The sequence below is a fragment of the Lissotriton helveticus genome, chromosome 10 (genome assembly GCF_964261635.1).
Source record: "Lissotriton helveticus chromosome 10, aLisHel1.1, whole genome shotgun sequence".
NCBI classification, from domain to species: domain Eukaryota; kingdom Metazoa; phylum Chordata; class Amphibia; order Caudata; family Salamandridae; genus Lissotriton; species Lissotriton helveticus.
In genome coordinates, this window is record NC_136071.1 from 13,274,616 (window position 1) to 13,290,502 (window position 15,887).

At 49.7% G+C, this 15,887-nt stretch overlaps 1 protein-coding gene across 2 annotated transcripts in view; it reads left to right on the forward strand.

Annotated features, from left to right (window-relative positions):
- The window catches only part of HUWE1 (HECT, UBA and WWE domain containing E3 ubiquitin protein ligase 1), a 1,655,742-nt gene that overhangs the window by 973,108 nt on the left and 666,747 nt on the right, over nt 1-15,887 (forward strand). For both annotated transcript variants that reach the window (XM_078664564.1, XM_078664565.1), the window contains one exon: nt 9,628-9,770. In XM_078664564.1, coding sequence (XP_078520690.1) covers nt 9,628-9,770 — 143 coding nt within the window. The remainder of the gene's footprint in view (nt 1-9,627; nt 9,771-15,887) is intronic.

Below are 15,887 nucleotides of genomic sequence, written 5' to 3' on the forward strand. Positions count from 1 at the left end.
GCTAAGAAGGAGCCTCCTGTGGGGCTGCGTGCCCATTCCACCAGGGCGACGGCAGCCACTGCTGCCTTGAGATGAGGAGTTCCCTTGCAGGACATTTGTCAGGCAGCTACGTGCGCCTCGCTGCACACGTTTACCAAACACTACTGCCTTGACAGTCCGGTTCGGAGAGACTGCTTCTTTAAGCGTTCAGTGCTCCGGGACTTTTTGGTGTAATCTTGTTCGCAGACCCACCACCGGGGTTGGTATTGCTGGGGTATCTATTCTAAGGTAAGGAATCTATCACTAACGTGTCTCTTTCAGATGCATAAGTTACTACTTGTGTAAAGATATATCTGTAAGACATTAGTTAGTGATAGATTCCTTACCACCCCACCCATCCTCCCCGTTCTGTGAACTGATTACTAGGGTTAAGATCATCTCTTTCAGGGTCCTAGTTTTATGCACCAATGGTCAGTATCTTGCATGGCTCTGCGTTTCGGCACGGAAAAGTTGTGTACAGAACTGACGTCAGCGAGCATGGATGGCGCCCAAGTACTCTCCATGATGTCATCTCGACGCCTACGATGCCTGTGACGGACGCGGAGCCGCAGGACGCCTCCTGACGCGCAGGGGTACTGCTAAGCAGAAAACTTTGCGGATCCAGTCTGACGCCTGGGGATATTCTAAGGCAAGGAATCTATCTGATAGACTACTAGCAGCAGATTCCTTCACGTAGAATTACTCCCAGGCGTGAGACTGGATCTGGAAACTTTTTTGCCACAGCATCCCTGCGCGAGGGGGGCAGGACGACATCATGCGACTCTGCCCAGGCGTCGTCCGCGCACGTGACGTCAGCGAGGTCACATAAGACCTGCCCCGGCGCGCCTACGTCAGTTTTTTTCTTTTCTGCGTGCAAAGTGGATTGGGTCCTTGCTACTGACCGTTTTTGGGCCTTTTTTTCTCCATTTCCTTTGGTGGAACAGTGTGCGAATGCCTTCGGACTTCAAAACTTGTACATTTTTTGGGCGTCTTATGTCGGCGACGGACCCGCACCTCATTTGTATGTGGTGTTTGGTGGAGGATCACAGCACCACTGACTGTGATGCCTGTCAACAGTTGAAGCCGAAGTCGCGGCAGGAGCGCCGCATGAAACTTCTCTCGGCACGTCTCTCCAGGTCATGCTTGGCTTCGCGATGGAGTATTCGCTGAGAATATTCGGGAGTGACTCATTGACCTTCCGTTTGATGGCAGCCTGTTCCATGCCCTGGCCGACTCCGCCATCCAGAGGCTCTTGGCAGGGCTCCGTCCTCCTCCTCCGTCCTCTCCTCAGTGACTCCTGAGTCTGGTTGATTCTGGGCCTTCTTAGGCCGGTTGTTCTGGCTGTGGAGTGTGTTTTCTGGTCATTGTGTCCTTCCTTGGGACTTTGGCATTGTTGGTTGCTGGACGGCCCCTTTTGTTGATTATGTGTGTTTGAAATTGTTGCGCAGACTTGGCCCTAAGATTAGGCCTTCTGCTTGCTTGGGCTGCTTTTCGAGCCTTTCGCGGGGGTGTTTTGTTCTCCGTGGCTGTTTTGTTTTTCCTCTGTTGCGGATGTTCTTCCAAAAAGGGTTCCCATATTTTGGGACTTATCGTACCCTAGGTGGGGTAGTGGTATCGGTCATGTGGCTTGCGCTCTGCTGGAGGGTTCTGGTCACCTTTGGATGCCTGTTCTCCATGGCTTTTGTGTAGGTTGCTTTGTTCCTTGAGGTTGTGTGCACGGCCACTCGTAGTGGTGTGCCAGGGTATCTCCCTGCTCCTGCCCAGAGGTCTGGGATGATCCTCTTTTCTCCCTTCCCAAGCGCCGCCTACTCAGCCTTCCTGGGGCTTTGGGCTGTTCTTCTTGCTTCTGGCTGCTTTTTACTGCCAGCGCTGTTATGGCAGGCAGGTTGTTCTCCACCTGGAGTGGGTTTGCCTTCTTTTCCCTCGCTTCCTTGGGCCTTCTAGGCTTCTTCTTCCTCCCTTCCTGTCTTGGTATTGGGCGGTAGCTGTGTTGCCTTGTGGGGTAGTGGGGCGCTTCGGCCTCTCCGACCTTGCCCTTGGTTCCTCTTCAGCCTTCTCCCTCCTACATCCTTTTGGGGTCGGTGGGGGTCTGCTTGGGTGGGGTTTCCCTTGCCTGGCAGGGACGAGGTTCTACCTGGTCCACAAATCTGGTTCCCTGTGGGGCCCTCTGTTGTGTATTGGCTGGTGGGGTCCTTTCCTAGCCCCTCCTTCCCAGGGGGTATTGCTAGGGTATCTATTCTACGTGAAGGAATCTGCGGCTAGTAGTCTCTTATCAGATATAAGAGTTACTTACCTTGGGTAAAGATGTATCTGATATAGACGATTCTTGCCGCAGATTCCTTCATGTCCCGCCCTTCCTTCCCTATTCTGCGAGGACCCTTAGGTTGGTCTTCGATACTCGCCTCCCGATGGGGGGCTGTATCTCCTGTGAGTGCCTTCTTTGTTCTTGACCGGGGGCTCCCTCTGGGGGCGGTTTGTTCCTCCTTTGGTTCTTTGGAGGATGGGGTCCTGGTGTTTCGGTGCCCTACTGCTCTGGCTACTCCAGGTTTGGGGAGGGTTGCTTTCTATCCTGTCCTGCCTCCCCTTCCTTCCTTCCATTGCTATCCTCTGATTAAGGGTCATCTGGCTGTGTCTCGCCCTTGTCCCTTGTGGGTGGTTGCCCTTTATGTTGGGGTGGCTTGGAGGTTGTAGTTTCTGTCTGTGTTGGAAGTAGTCCCCTTCCTTGCTCAGGATGAGGGTGGTAGGTTTCCTACGTGTACCATGTCCTTAAGCATGTTCCTTGCCTCCGGGGCACAGAGGTGGGAGGCTGTCTATGTGCTGGCAGGGTGGTTGCGCAGGGCTTTGCTCGCTTCTTCTTCTTTCTCTGCCTTGGGTTCTGCGGTGTGACACTACTGTGGGTGGTGGTGTTAGTCACCGTTTCTTTCCACATTTTCTGCTTTTCGCACACTGTTCCCATGCTTCCACAGTTTTATATCTGGTGGTTCCGCCTTGTGGTGCGGAAAAGCTCTCCGAAGTAAACGGACGTAGGCGCGCCGGGGCGGGTCTTATGTGACCTCGCTGACGTCATGCGCGCGGACGACGCCTGGGCGGAGTTGCGTGATGTCGTCCTGCCCCCGGCGCCCTGGGATGCTGTGGCAACAATGTTTTCCGGATCCAGTCTCGCGCCTCGGGATAATTCTATGTGAAGGAATCTGCGGCTAGAATAGTCTCTACCAGATACGTCTTTACCGAATGTATATAACTCGTACATCACTAACTAATGTCTCTTACAGATATATCGTTACACAAGTAGTAACTTGTGCATATACACGTGTATATAATGCTTTCCCTTATTTGGGTTAAAATGTTGTGTTGCATTGCTGTATTGGTATTTCGAGGTATCTATTGTTTTTTTTATGATACCCACCATCCACTATCCAACGAAGGATTTTTTACTGCTAACTATTCTGATTCTAAGCATGTGAATCTATGAAAGATACCCCAATACTGAATAAGAAAACGAGTTACTTGCCTGTAACTTCAGTTATCCAGTATTTGTATCGTTCATTGATTCACATGCGACCCACCCTGCACCCCCGGAGCGGCTTACCTTATTGCTATTACATACTTACTTGTGCTACGAAAATCTGAGGGTTTGCCTCTGTCGAGGGTTCTAAGAGGGTGCTGCAGCCTGATTGGCTGTGTTCCAAGTTTGGTTCTTTTTACAAAAGGACTAAGATAGGCTAATGTAGTGACTTTACTGTCCATAGTAGCCTATTGTGTAATGTTTTTTATGACTATTATGAATATATTTTATTGTACCACGAGACTCCCACCTCGTCAGCGGGTATGATTCTAAGCTTGTGAATCTATGAAAGATACCAATTGTGGATAACTGAAGTTACAGATATGTAACTTGTTTTCATAGTGCTGACCCAACTGATTAAAAAAACCTTTTAGCCACTCCACAAGGCCTCCTTAAAATTCGTCACACTTAAAGCATTTATTATAATTGCAATTATATCTCTCCGTAGAGTAAGCAAGTTGCAAGCCTTTACGATTCAGGAACCATATCTGCAAATTCACAAGGACAGGATAGTCGTGAGAACCAACTCACGTTTCCTACCAAAGGTCTTCTCCTATTTTCACTTAAACCAGTCAATCATAAAACCGTGGTTCTTCCAAGAGCCAAAGACGCAAGTAGAAAAAGCAGTAAATACGTTAGATGCCGGACTGGCGATAAATGTATTATATGGAGAAAACAAAACCAGAAAAAGAAAAAACATTGTATCATTCTCAGACCATAACAAAAGAAAACCAGTCGCTAGGAACACCATTGCAAGATGGATTACTCAAACATTCCATTTGTCACAGGACAGCTGGCATACAACTAGAGATGAAACCAAGAGCTCATTCGACACGTAAGAAAAGAGCTGCAATACCTTCCTGTCAAATTCCGCAGCTCATCACCCTGGCTGAAAGGATCTTCTCCGACTGCTCCTAGATTTAGAGAAGGGATGACTGCGGTAGCAGAATGGATGGCCGCCAATTGCCTGCAACTAAATGCTAGCAAAACTGAGATTCTGTTGGTTGGAAACAATGCTAGTCTCTGGAATGAGGACTGGTGGCCCACTGCCTTGGGTGCAATTCCTAAGCCCAATGAAGTGGTTAAAAACCTTGGGGTCCTGATAGATTCTTCGCTTTCTTTTCAAGCATACACAAAGCAAGTTGCCGCCACCTGCTTTGGCCTTCTGCGAGGCCTTCAGCCCGTTCTGAAGTTCTTTTATCCTCCTATACAACAACTGATTGTTCAGACGACTATTCTTTCTCGCTTGGACTATGCAAGCTCCCTCCTCTTGGGGGCAAATAAGGCGGAAATACTCAGGATGCAGCGTGTGCAAAATGCTGCTGCCCAGAGCCCTTGTGGGTCTTCCATGCTCTGTTCTGCCACCAGTACTTATTCATAGGTTGCACTGGCTCCCTGTGGAAAAGCAGATTCAGTTTAAGACTGTATCTTTCTTTTAAGATATTGAAATCTGCTAGTACTGATCTTTTGCGCAATTTGCTCACCTTCTATGTCCCCTCCCGCCAGCTTCGCTCGGCTGGGCAACATCTGGCGGTTGTGCCTAGAGTTAGGCTCTCCCGTGCTGGCGGACGTTCCTTTCGCCACCTTGTCCTTAGGCTGTGGAATTCTTTGCGTGAGCAAATTCGTGGCATAGACTGCTTGTCTGCTTTCAGGAAAGCTATTAAAACGTTTCTCTTTCCTCTAGTTTAGCTTCTCACAGGATTATTTGCCACTTTTTAGATTGTTATGCTGTCTGTACCCTCACACGACCAGCGCCGGGACGCCCCTTTGCTGGGGCAGCTGCGCGCTTTATAAAACCCATTAACATAACATAACAAATGTTCTGTTAAATTACGTGTATGGCAGCCCCTTGTTCGTCAGTACAAACCTTCACAAAATACTACAGCACAGATGTGCTGATGGATTGGGAGGCACAAGTGAGACAAAGTACTGAAACATTTGTTTACAAGCTCAACCTCATCTCCAACCCAGCCTCCATATTAATGAAAACTGCTACAAAATCAATGCACAGCTTGCGAATCCAGAAAAGATTCATACTGCAAAACGAAATGGTTACTTACCAGAAGTAGTATTTTTGCTGCTTTGAGATTTTTGGGTTCACATGCGACCCCCCCCCCCCCCCCCAGTCTCCTCAGGAAATGAGGTGAGCTGAAATTAACTAGGAACTTAAAGAATATAAAGAAAAGAGGAAGACCACGAAACATCGAATAATCAGATGGTAACAGAGAAAAAAGAATTCGAAGACTGCACCCATGCACAGAGGCTTCCTGGTTGGGCGTCTGACGTTAAGAGAAGTTGGCCTCGGTATCAAATGGTCGGAACAGCAGACGCTCAAAAACAACAAGCATTGGCATAGCCAATAGGTCTCGCTTTTGGGACCTTATAAGTATTTAGTTATGCACCACAATATCCTTGGTGCAACAACATCAACAGTTGCATGGCTAAACACTTATAAGGTCCCCAACCTTATGTGTTTAGCCATGCAACAGTTGATGTTGCACCAAGGATATTGTGGTGCATAACTAAATACTTATAAGGTCCCAAAAGCGAGACCTATTGGCTATGCCAATGCTTGTTAATACTTTAATTATGAGCTCAGTATAGTCACTATTTGGCGTCCGCCCCTGCTAACGTGCATATTTTCCTTGGTTACGTAACTGCAAGGGGTGTTATGTTACTAATGTAGTTTAAACTGTACAGAAATTGAACGAAAATTTGTTTTTGTAATGTCCTGCATAAAAAATACTATGTTGTGCAATTTGTATACATGTCCGGCCTTTTGAATGTTTTGAGAGAAAAAATATATTGTGTAATTTTGTAAATCTTGTGTATGTACAAAAGAATATTGAAGCTTTAAAAGAATCAATTAAGCAACACAATGAGAATCAAAAAATAACTTAATTTCAATTAAAAAATAAAATACATTATTTTGAATAAATTCAATTTATCATAATTTGGTTATGTGATCTTAATTTGAATGGGTGAATGAATGACAATCCGTATTGGCACTTTTTTCTGAGGTTTAAGATTTAGGGCCCAGCCTTACTGATTCCGGGCCAAACACTTTCTTGGTGAGAAGTCCCAAGAGTTACAGTACCTGTACCAGCGATGCAGGGACGTGTCATTCTTAATAATACTGCCAGTGTAACATCAGTGCAAGTTGAAGAACACAGGTCCCTGCGCATGTAGATAAAAGGCTTGGGTCTGGTGGCTCAGTCGACTAATGCGTCCGCTGCTGGGGCCTGTGTTTGACCTCATGGTCACAGGTTCAAATAGCGGCGGTACCTCTCAGCCTCTCATCCTTTCTGAGGTTGATGAAATGAGTACCATTGAGTTGGGTAACATGTTATTCAGCGTCAAGACGCCTATGGGTGAGCGTGCGCTTTACAAATACACGTTGTTAAAACTACAAAGTACATAACTATGAAACATGCAGTAATAAGGGCTCTCTGCGCATGAGCACCCACAGACACGCATGACAAGTGCATGTAATACAACGGCAGGAGAATTTATCGAACACCAATGCTGGGGAAATCCTAGTGTGATGCGTGCAAGTACTACTTACAATCGTCTGCGTTCGAGGGGCCCTAGAACCCAAAGCGCGAGCTGGGCGGCCTGGACCCCAATAAACGCTGCTCGTGACAGCCCAGTGTGTGTGTGACTGGAGACGCAGGGGTGGCGCTGACAGCAGAGCCCAGTTGCACCCCTCTCCTCCCTACACATTCCTCCTGACCCTCCTGTTTTGGAAACCCAACCCTATCCCTCGCAGCCCCGACTCCACGATCCCTTTGTTTATCCCAATGCAGTGAGAGGTCAAAACTCATCCAGTCTCACTGTGAGGGCTGGTGCCGCTCAGAGAGAAACCAGAACGTTTGCTACCCCTCCCCCTCACACCTACAACTGCAACTGAGGGCCTACTGCAGGACTGACATCCCTTACACTCAGAGAGAGGCCGCAAGGCAGACCCACAATAACTGAGCGCACTGCAGAAATCTAGCAACTGCTCTGCACCTGGAAATAAGGACAGTTAGAGCCTCATGGGCTCACCGGATATAAAGCCACTAAGCAAGCGGCCTCAGGAATTATGTGGCAACCAAGGGCCATATGACCCTGCTGCCTTAACTAAATTATGCGGCAAGGAAAGGCAACGTATGCAGCACAATGCGACACAATCTGTGGCAGCATTTATTTGGCTATTAAGACACTCACGCACAATAATACAGTCAGAGCAAACGTTTTTATCTCGGTGCCCGTTTGTCACCCGAAGCAATCAGAAAAGGAAAGGTCACCAGTACCAGCCAATCTTTGCTAAACATGCGACATATAATTTATATCTGAGAAAATCTGGTAGAAAATGGTGGATTATGCAGCAAGTGCGGACAATCCATATTAATTTTTAAAAATCACTGCTGCCGCAAACCTGCATAATTCCAGTGGCTCGGCTCCTGCTTATACACTGCAAACCTAACTGGACCATTCGTAGAGTACAGGACAGATGAGAAACACAAAGGCACTTCACACAATCTAAACGCTGGAGGCCATAGAAGTGTGGCTCAGGGGTTAGAGGCAGCAGACCCGGAAGCTGAGATCGGTCCTGGACCAGGGTTCAATTCCCCGCCTCGGCGGGTCTTGGCTAAAAATTCCACGGACTCGATAATTCTCGCCCCGGTGCCTCCTCGACTCACGGGTTCACACTCTGCGACTCTGGGCAATAGCTTGCTTAATCTCCACAACGGCCCCTCGCGGCGGGATACCAGGAAGGGTTCCCTAAGCAAGCGCCGGGAAACCCACTGCGGGTAGCTGTGCGCTATATAAGCTCAACTACATTTACATTTACATATCCATATCCATAAACTGAAGATACACTGGCCATACACTGCAAAGCTAACTCCAAAAAATAACTGCTGTGTGCATGTAGTATAGTAAATGTAAAAATACATGGAAATGAGATGAAATATGATGCAGTGTTTACACATTTCAGGGTAGATCCGCTCTGAGTCTACTCTGCAAGCTAGGACCAAAGGGCACTCCTAATATCTAAAGATGCCGCCATTGCCGAGTTGGCATTCCGTGGGTGATAAAAGTGGCACGGGTAACTTTTCCGTTAGTTATTCCCACTGATACGCACAGTCTGGCAATGGGTGCCGAAATAAGCATGAAAGGTTGAGACTGGCTGATGGTGGGGGGAGGGCATCGCGAGCAAAGGCCAAACAAGCGCGGCCGATTATTATTGCAACACATTACACGAAGGGGGAAAACAGTGCTTAGCTATCAATTAAAGAAGTCTGTACTGCTGCCAGTAAACGATCCAGTCCCAGTGGGCGTGGCCAAAAGTGCACAGGGCGGCAACAAGGAGGGACTAAAAAGCCTCCTTAACAATAGAATGCCAACGTTTAGCATAAGCTATGACGCAAGCCAATGGGAAGAGGGGGCCGGGCTTCAAGTCCCCTTCCCAAACCTTATCGATTTCAAGAAGCCCTCGCATGACGAGGGCAGCGCATGCGTGCTAATGCCAGGCGAGACCTAAAAAAGAGGAAGGAGAAGGACTAATATACAGGAGGAGAGTTACAGAACCAGCCACTTGATGGCTGAATAATGCACAGCATGTGAATACAGAAAATTCTTCAAGCTGCAAAACTACTCCTACAGGTAATTAACCATATTTTTATAGGGGTCTTGGATCCTGCGCATGGGCAATACTTTTCAGTGTTTATGATGTTAGTAAAGATGCCCTTGATGAACTAATGTTACTTGTAAATTATATTTTCTTTTTCATGTACTGGCACAGTATCTCTTTTTTTCTTGGCTATATCTGGCAGCTTCAATGTTTTCATCTAGTAGCTAAAGAGACAAATAGCCTTATTTCACAGCACTTATTTGAACAGTTGCATTTAGAGATCAGGTGATGCCAACATGTGGTACAAAAATCATGTTTGCCACAATTTCGGAATCGATTTGGCACAAGCCTTCACTGCAGTTATGTCGGTGTGGTGTTCTTCGGGTCTGTGAAGGTACTTGTTTAACTGTGCTGTTTGTTTTTGCAGAGGAGGTAGGTGAAGTTGAAGTTCATGAAGAGGATGTAGCCCAGGCAGAGGTGGCAGATGGAGATATAATGGATGGAGAAGCTGAATCGCATACAGTCGTGATTGCTGGGCAGCCCGAAGTTCTCACTACGCAGGAGATGCAGGTGAGAGGAAAGATTCCCCACTGTACAGACTATAACAATCCAAACTCACTTCCTGAAATGGTCTGGTTTGGGAGGTGAGAGTGGTATTTGTATTGGTCCCTGTAGGAGGCTGCCTTTTTATATAGAATGCCAAAACAAGGTATACTATGCTGAAAGTCCAGACGACCCTTATTGGATTACAGGGTTACAATTTATACTAACAAATGTTTTTTTTTGTTTTTTTTTGGTAGTGTGGGCAAGCAGGTTCGAGGCATGTGGGCTGCTAAATTCATATCTTAGCATTAGATCGCCGCCTAGTGTTGGGCTCGGATGATTGCACATTGTTGTCCTGGAAGAGTCTTCGAAGTATCCTGAGATAGGTGGCTCCTCCCCTGGACTACAGTGCGCATGGGCATCGGCTCCATCCCCAGATTGTTTTTTTCCGCCATTGGGTTCGGATGTGGTCTCGACGTCTTACTGTCGGAACCAAGTAAAACTATCTTTTACCGGCCAAAAGGCCTCGATTTTCTTGCGTCGGTATTGTCTGCGCTCGGTCTCGAGTCTTCCGTCTCTTGAAGCCGGAATAAGCGGAGTTTTCTTCGCTTTCTAAACTTTGAGGCCTTCTCATCGCGACACGACAGCGAGCCTTTACGGACATGGAGCGGAGCCCGTTCAAGTACTGCCCGCTCTGTGGGTCCAAGTACCCACACATCGATCTACACCCTGTGTGTAACAAGTGCCTTTCACCGGACCACGACGACGGCAAGTGCAAGGCCTGTGCACAGTTCCGCTCCAAGAAAACTCTCAAGCTTCGGCGCGCGGTGCGCTTGGAAGCTAGGCAAGCGGCCCCAGATCCGGAGAACATCTTCGGCGACCCGGAAGAAGAGGTCCAGGGTCACCTTCTACAAATCTCCCCATCACAGACGGAGGTCGAGGCGGATCCGGGAGACGACGACGGAGTCGCGGGTCAGGTCCTCGAATACGTCGAAGAGGTAGGAGACGACGATGAGATCTATGGGGCCGCGGCGGATAGCTCTGCGGACGAGCTCTGCCCCGAAGGTTTCGAGGATACCGACCGGGACACGGGATCGCCTGTCGGCCTTACCCAGGACCCGTTGCCGCAAGCCACAGCCCCGCCTTCGGGCCCGGCTACGGACTCACTTGCTGGGCACGATGTTTCGAAACCGAAACTGAAACCGTCGGGGTCGTCAACACCTAAAATGGCCGACCCGAAATCGAAACTGAAACCAAAGGACTCGAGTGTCCCTAAGATGGCTGCCGTGCCTGTGAAGAAGTCGGTGCCCGTCACCCCGTCGGCTCCGTCGACCTCCGGTCCGCAGAAGCCGAGGAAGTCTGTCGATTCCGATGCTCCGAAATCGAAGCCGACGCCCGAGGAAGGGGCCCCCAAGAAAGATGGTCGGCACGGATCAGCGGCTCCGGCGCCGTCCAAGCCCGCCAAGGTCGGCTCCAAAGAGGCTACGCCCAAGAAGTCTGCGCCCCGGCCTCAAGATTCGGAGGTGCCGAAGACGGTTTCCGCGCCCAAACCGCACAAGGCCCGCGAGGACGTCGGATCCGAGGGACCGCTCAAAACATCCTTGTCGGCGACGAAACCCACTGGCAGTGTACCGTCCCCCATTGCGGAGTCACTGCAGAGAATCAGGGAGAAAGCCTTTGCTCCATCGGCTCCGATGCCATCACCGCAGCCGCAAAAGGACGCTCCGGCTAAGCCTTCTGGGAAACTCCTTTTTCTCTTGCCACCTAAGGAGGCGCCGAAAGCGTTTTCGACGAAATCGGCTCCGAAACAGGGTTCCTCGCTGCCTGACCCTCTTCCACGTCGTGTACTCGAATCGGAAGACGATTCAGAGCATTTCATCGATGCTGCCACCGGCAAGCTGACACTCTATAAACGGAAGATCACTTCGGAGCCGGTGGACCCCTACGTCATCCCGTTGAAAAAGAAGAGGGTGCCCCTTGACGCCTCAGGCCTCACGGAACCGATTCAGCCTCCTCCAAGACGGAGCCCTACTCCCTCCCCAGAACACTCTGTGGGTGAGGAATATGATGAGGATGAACAGTACAATTTCCCTGTCGATGAACCTGATGTACAACCAGATTCTTACGACGACACTGGTGACCAGAACACCCAAGGTGTGGGCCAAGACCCGCAGACCTTTAATGCACGTGCATCCCCGACTGAGGACTCAGCAGGATTTCATGCACTAATTGAACGGGCGGCAGCCAATCATGATGTGGACATGCATGCCGACCCGGTTGAGGAAGACTTCCTTTTTGACACCTTTGCCATATCTGAAAGGACAGTAAAGACACTTCCTATGCTGAAAGGTGTTCTCAAGCATGCTGGGGACATTTTTAAGGAGCCTACAAGGGCGAGAGTGGTCAACCCTCGCATTGAAAAGAAGTACAGGCCTGCGCCTGCGGACCCCGTCTACATCCGGGGACAATTGCCACTGGACTCTCTTGTGGTTGCCAATGCCAGGAAACGTGCCAACTCCCAGACAACGGGTGAAGCTCCTCCCCCGGATAAGGAGTCCAAAGTGCTTGAGGCAGGAGGCAAAAGAGTGGCTGCACAGGCGGCAAACTTTTGGCGCATCGCAAATACACAGGCGCTCCTGGCGCGTTATGATAGGGCGCACTACGACACCCTAGAACAGGTTATACAACACCTGCCCCCACAGTTCCAAGAAGGCACCAAAATGCTTATTGAGGAAGGAAAGCTAATATCAAACGCAGCCATCAAGTGTGCACTTGACGCTGCGGACACAGCTGCTAGGGCTATCAACACTAGCGTTATGCTGAGAAGACAAGCCTGGCTACGCATCTCAGGGTTTAAGCAGGATATTCAAACAACAATTCTGAATCAGCCAGTCAATCCTGATAGTCTGTTTGGTCCGGATGTTGACACCACCCTAGAGAAAATAAAGAAGGACACGGAAACTGCTAAGTCTATGGGGGCCCTGCAGTCCCAACAGTTTCGTGGCAGCAATTTTCGTCGCTCAGGTGCACGTGGAGTCACCAGAGGACAGATGGGGCAACAATCCCAGTTCTCCAAAGGTGGAACGCAATCCTCGTTCATTAAACAGAACAAGGGAGGTTATAGGAATAACAGCAACAGAGGTCGCGGCAGAGGAAACAACAGCTCCCGCACCTCTACTCCAAGCAAACAGTGACTTTCTGTCACTGCCCCCCGACCACATAACACCGGTCGGGGGGAGACTGCAGCAGTTCCTGCCCGTCTGGAGAAACATCACCACAGACAGGTGGGTGCGACAACTAATCCAGTATGGTTATTGCCTAGAGCTGACATCCACTCCACCCAACATCCCACCGAGGCAAAGGCCTATGTCCGCAGAGCACTTGCACTTATTGCAGCAGGAAGTGGTGGCGATGCTGCAAAAAGGCGCAATCGAGCTCGTGCCGGTGGGGGAGGAAGGCACAGGGGTATATTCCCTGTACTTCCTTATTCCAAAGAAGGACGGTTCTCTCAGGCCCATTCTCGATCTACGTCCCCTCAACCTGTACATACTGTCGGAGCATTTCCATATGCTTACACTACAGCAGATTCTTCCCTTGCTAAACCAGGGAGACTTCTTAGCGACCTTAGATCTCAAGGATGCTTATTTCCACATTCCACTACACCCGTCACACAGGAAATACCTCAGGTTCACTATTCAAGGCAGGCACTACCAGTTCAAAGTCCTACCCTTCGGAGTCACTACGGCCCCGAGGGTGTTCACCAAGTGTCTAGCGACAGTGGCGGCGCACCTCAGGAGGCAGAATATCCATGTCTACCCCTACCTAGACGACTGGCTCGTACAAGCCAAGTCAGAGCAACAGTGCGCCGCAGACATGTCGACTACAATTCACCTTCTTCACGATCTGGGTTTCTCCCTAAATTACCCAAAATCGCATCTTCAGCCGGCACATGTCCGGCAGTTCCTGGGTGCTACGATCAACACCCTGACAGCCATGGCTCAGCCAAACCAAGTCAGAATCGACAGCATTCAGTCACTGATCCAACGATTCCGACCAAGACACTCCCTGCCAGCGAGAGTGTTCATGCAGTTGATCGGCATGATGGCCTCCTGCATCTTCATAGTCCCTCACGCACGGTTACATATGCGCCCGCTCCAGGAGTGCTTAGCGACTCAGTGGACACAGGCTCGTGGGCAATTGACAGACCTAGTGTTGGTTACCAGTCGGGCATACGACTCTCTGCATTGGTGGACTCCACACAACCTTTGCAAGGGCCGACTGTTCCACGAGCCCGTGCCGCAGATTGTCCTGACGACGGACGCATCTCTCCAGGGCTGGGGAGCACATGTGCTCACTTACACAGTGCAGGGACTATGGACGACGCAGCAACAGAAGATGCACATCAACTATCTGGAACTGATGGCAATCTTCATGGCGCTCAAGTCCTTCATTGTACATCTGAGCAACAAGGTCGTGCTAGTCCGGACGGACAACATGACCGCGATGTACTACATTCAGAAACAGGGGGGCACCCACTCGCCACAGCTGTCTCATCTGGCTCAGAGCATGTGGAAGTGGGCCATTCAGAGGAACATTTTCCTCATGGCAGAACACCTCCCGGGCAAGGACAATCAGATGGCGGATCTGCTCAGCAGATACAGCCATCAGATGCACGAGTGGGAGATACACCCTTCGGTTCTCCACCCGTTCTTCCAGCAGTGGGGTCATCCGGAGATAGACCTGTTCGCAACAAAGGAGAACGCAAAATGCCGACTCTTTGCCGCCAGGTTCCCTCACCCACAGTCGCAGGGGAATGCGATATGGATGAACTGGTCAGGCAAATTTGCATACGCTTTTCCGCCAGCCCCTCTAATACCGCTGGTCGCAAGAAAGCTAAGGCAGCACTCCATGACTCTCGTCCTGGTTGCTCCAACGTGGGCACGACAAGCTTGGTACACCACGTTCCTCGAACTCTCAGTGGTGCCGCATCAAAGACTGCGCCTCACGCCCAGCCTTTTGACGCAGAACCATGGAGACATTCAGCATCCAGATCCACGACAGCTCAACCTGGCGATCTGGCTCCTGAAGTCCTAGAGTTTGGATACCTTAACCTACCTCCAGAATGCATGAGTATCATCAAGGAGGCGAGGAAACCAACTACTAGAGCATGCTATGCTGCTAAGTGGAAGCGTTTTGTCATCTACTGTACGTCCAATGACATCAACCCACTAGATGCATCTATTCCCAACATCATCTGCTATCTGTTACATCTCTACAAGTGCAATCTGGCGTACACTTCCATTAGGATACATCTCTCAGCCATAGCGGCTTATCTTCAGAACAGGCAGCACCTCTCTGTCTTCAGAGTGCCCGCCATTAAAGCCTTCCTTGAAGGTCTGAAGAGAGTCATTCCCCCAAGAACGCCACCAGCTCCGGTGTGGAACCTCAACGTCGTTCTCACCAGACTGATGGGGCCACCATTTGAGCCACTGCACTCGTGTGAGCTCCAATTCCTTACGTGGAAAGTGGCCTTTCTGATAGCTATTACGTCTCTGAGGCGTGTCAGTGAGCTGCAAGCGCTCACCATACAAGAGCCGTTCATTCAAATTCACCCAAATAGGGTAGTGCTACGCACTAACCCTAAATTCCTTCCTAAGGTGGTGTCACAGTTTCATCTTAACCAGACTATCGACTTACCAGCATTCTTTCAAAACCCGCAAACGGTGGCGGAAAGAATGCTTCATACCTTAGATGTACGGAGGGCGTTGATGTACTACATAGACAGAACACAACCCTTTAGAAAGACAAAACAACTCTTTGTTGCCTTCGCACCACAACACAAAGGCAACCCAATTTCTAAAGCAGGGATAGCCAGGTGGATTGTTAAGTGCATCCAGATATGTTATCAGAAAGCCAAGCGCACTTTAACAATACCCCCCAGAGCGCACTCCACACGCAAACTGGGAGCATCCATGGCTTTCCTAGGGAACATTCCTTTAGAGGATATTTGCAGAGCAGCCACGTGGGTCACACCACATACCTTCACAAAACACTACTGTGTTGATGTGCATTCCAAGCAGCAAGCAGCTGTAGGACAGGCTGTTCTCAAGACACTTTTTCAGGTTTCTGCAGCTGGCACGGGCA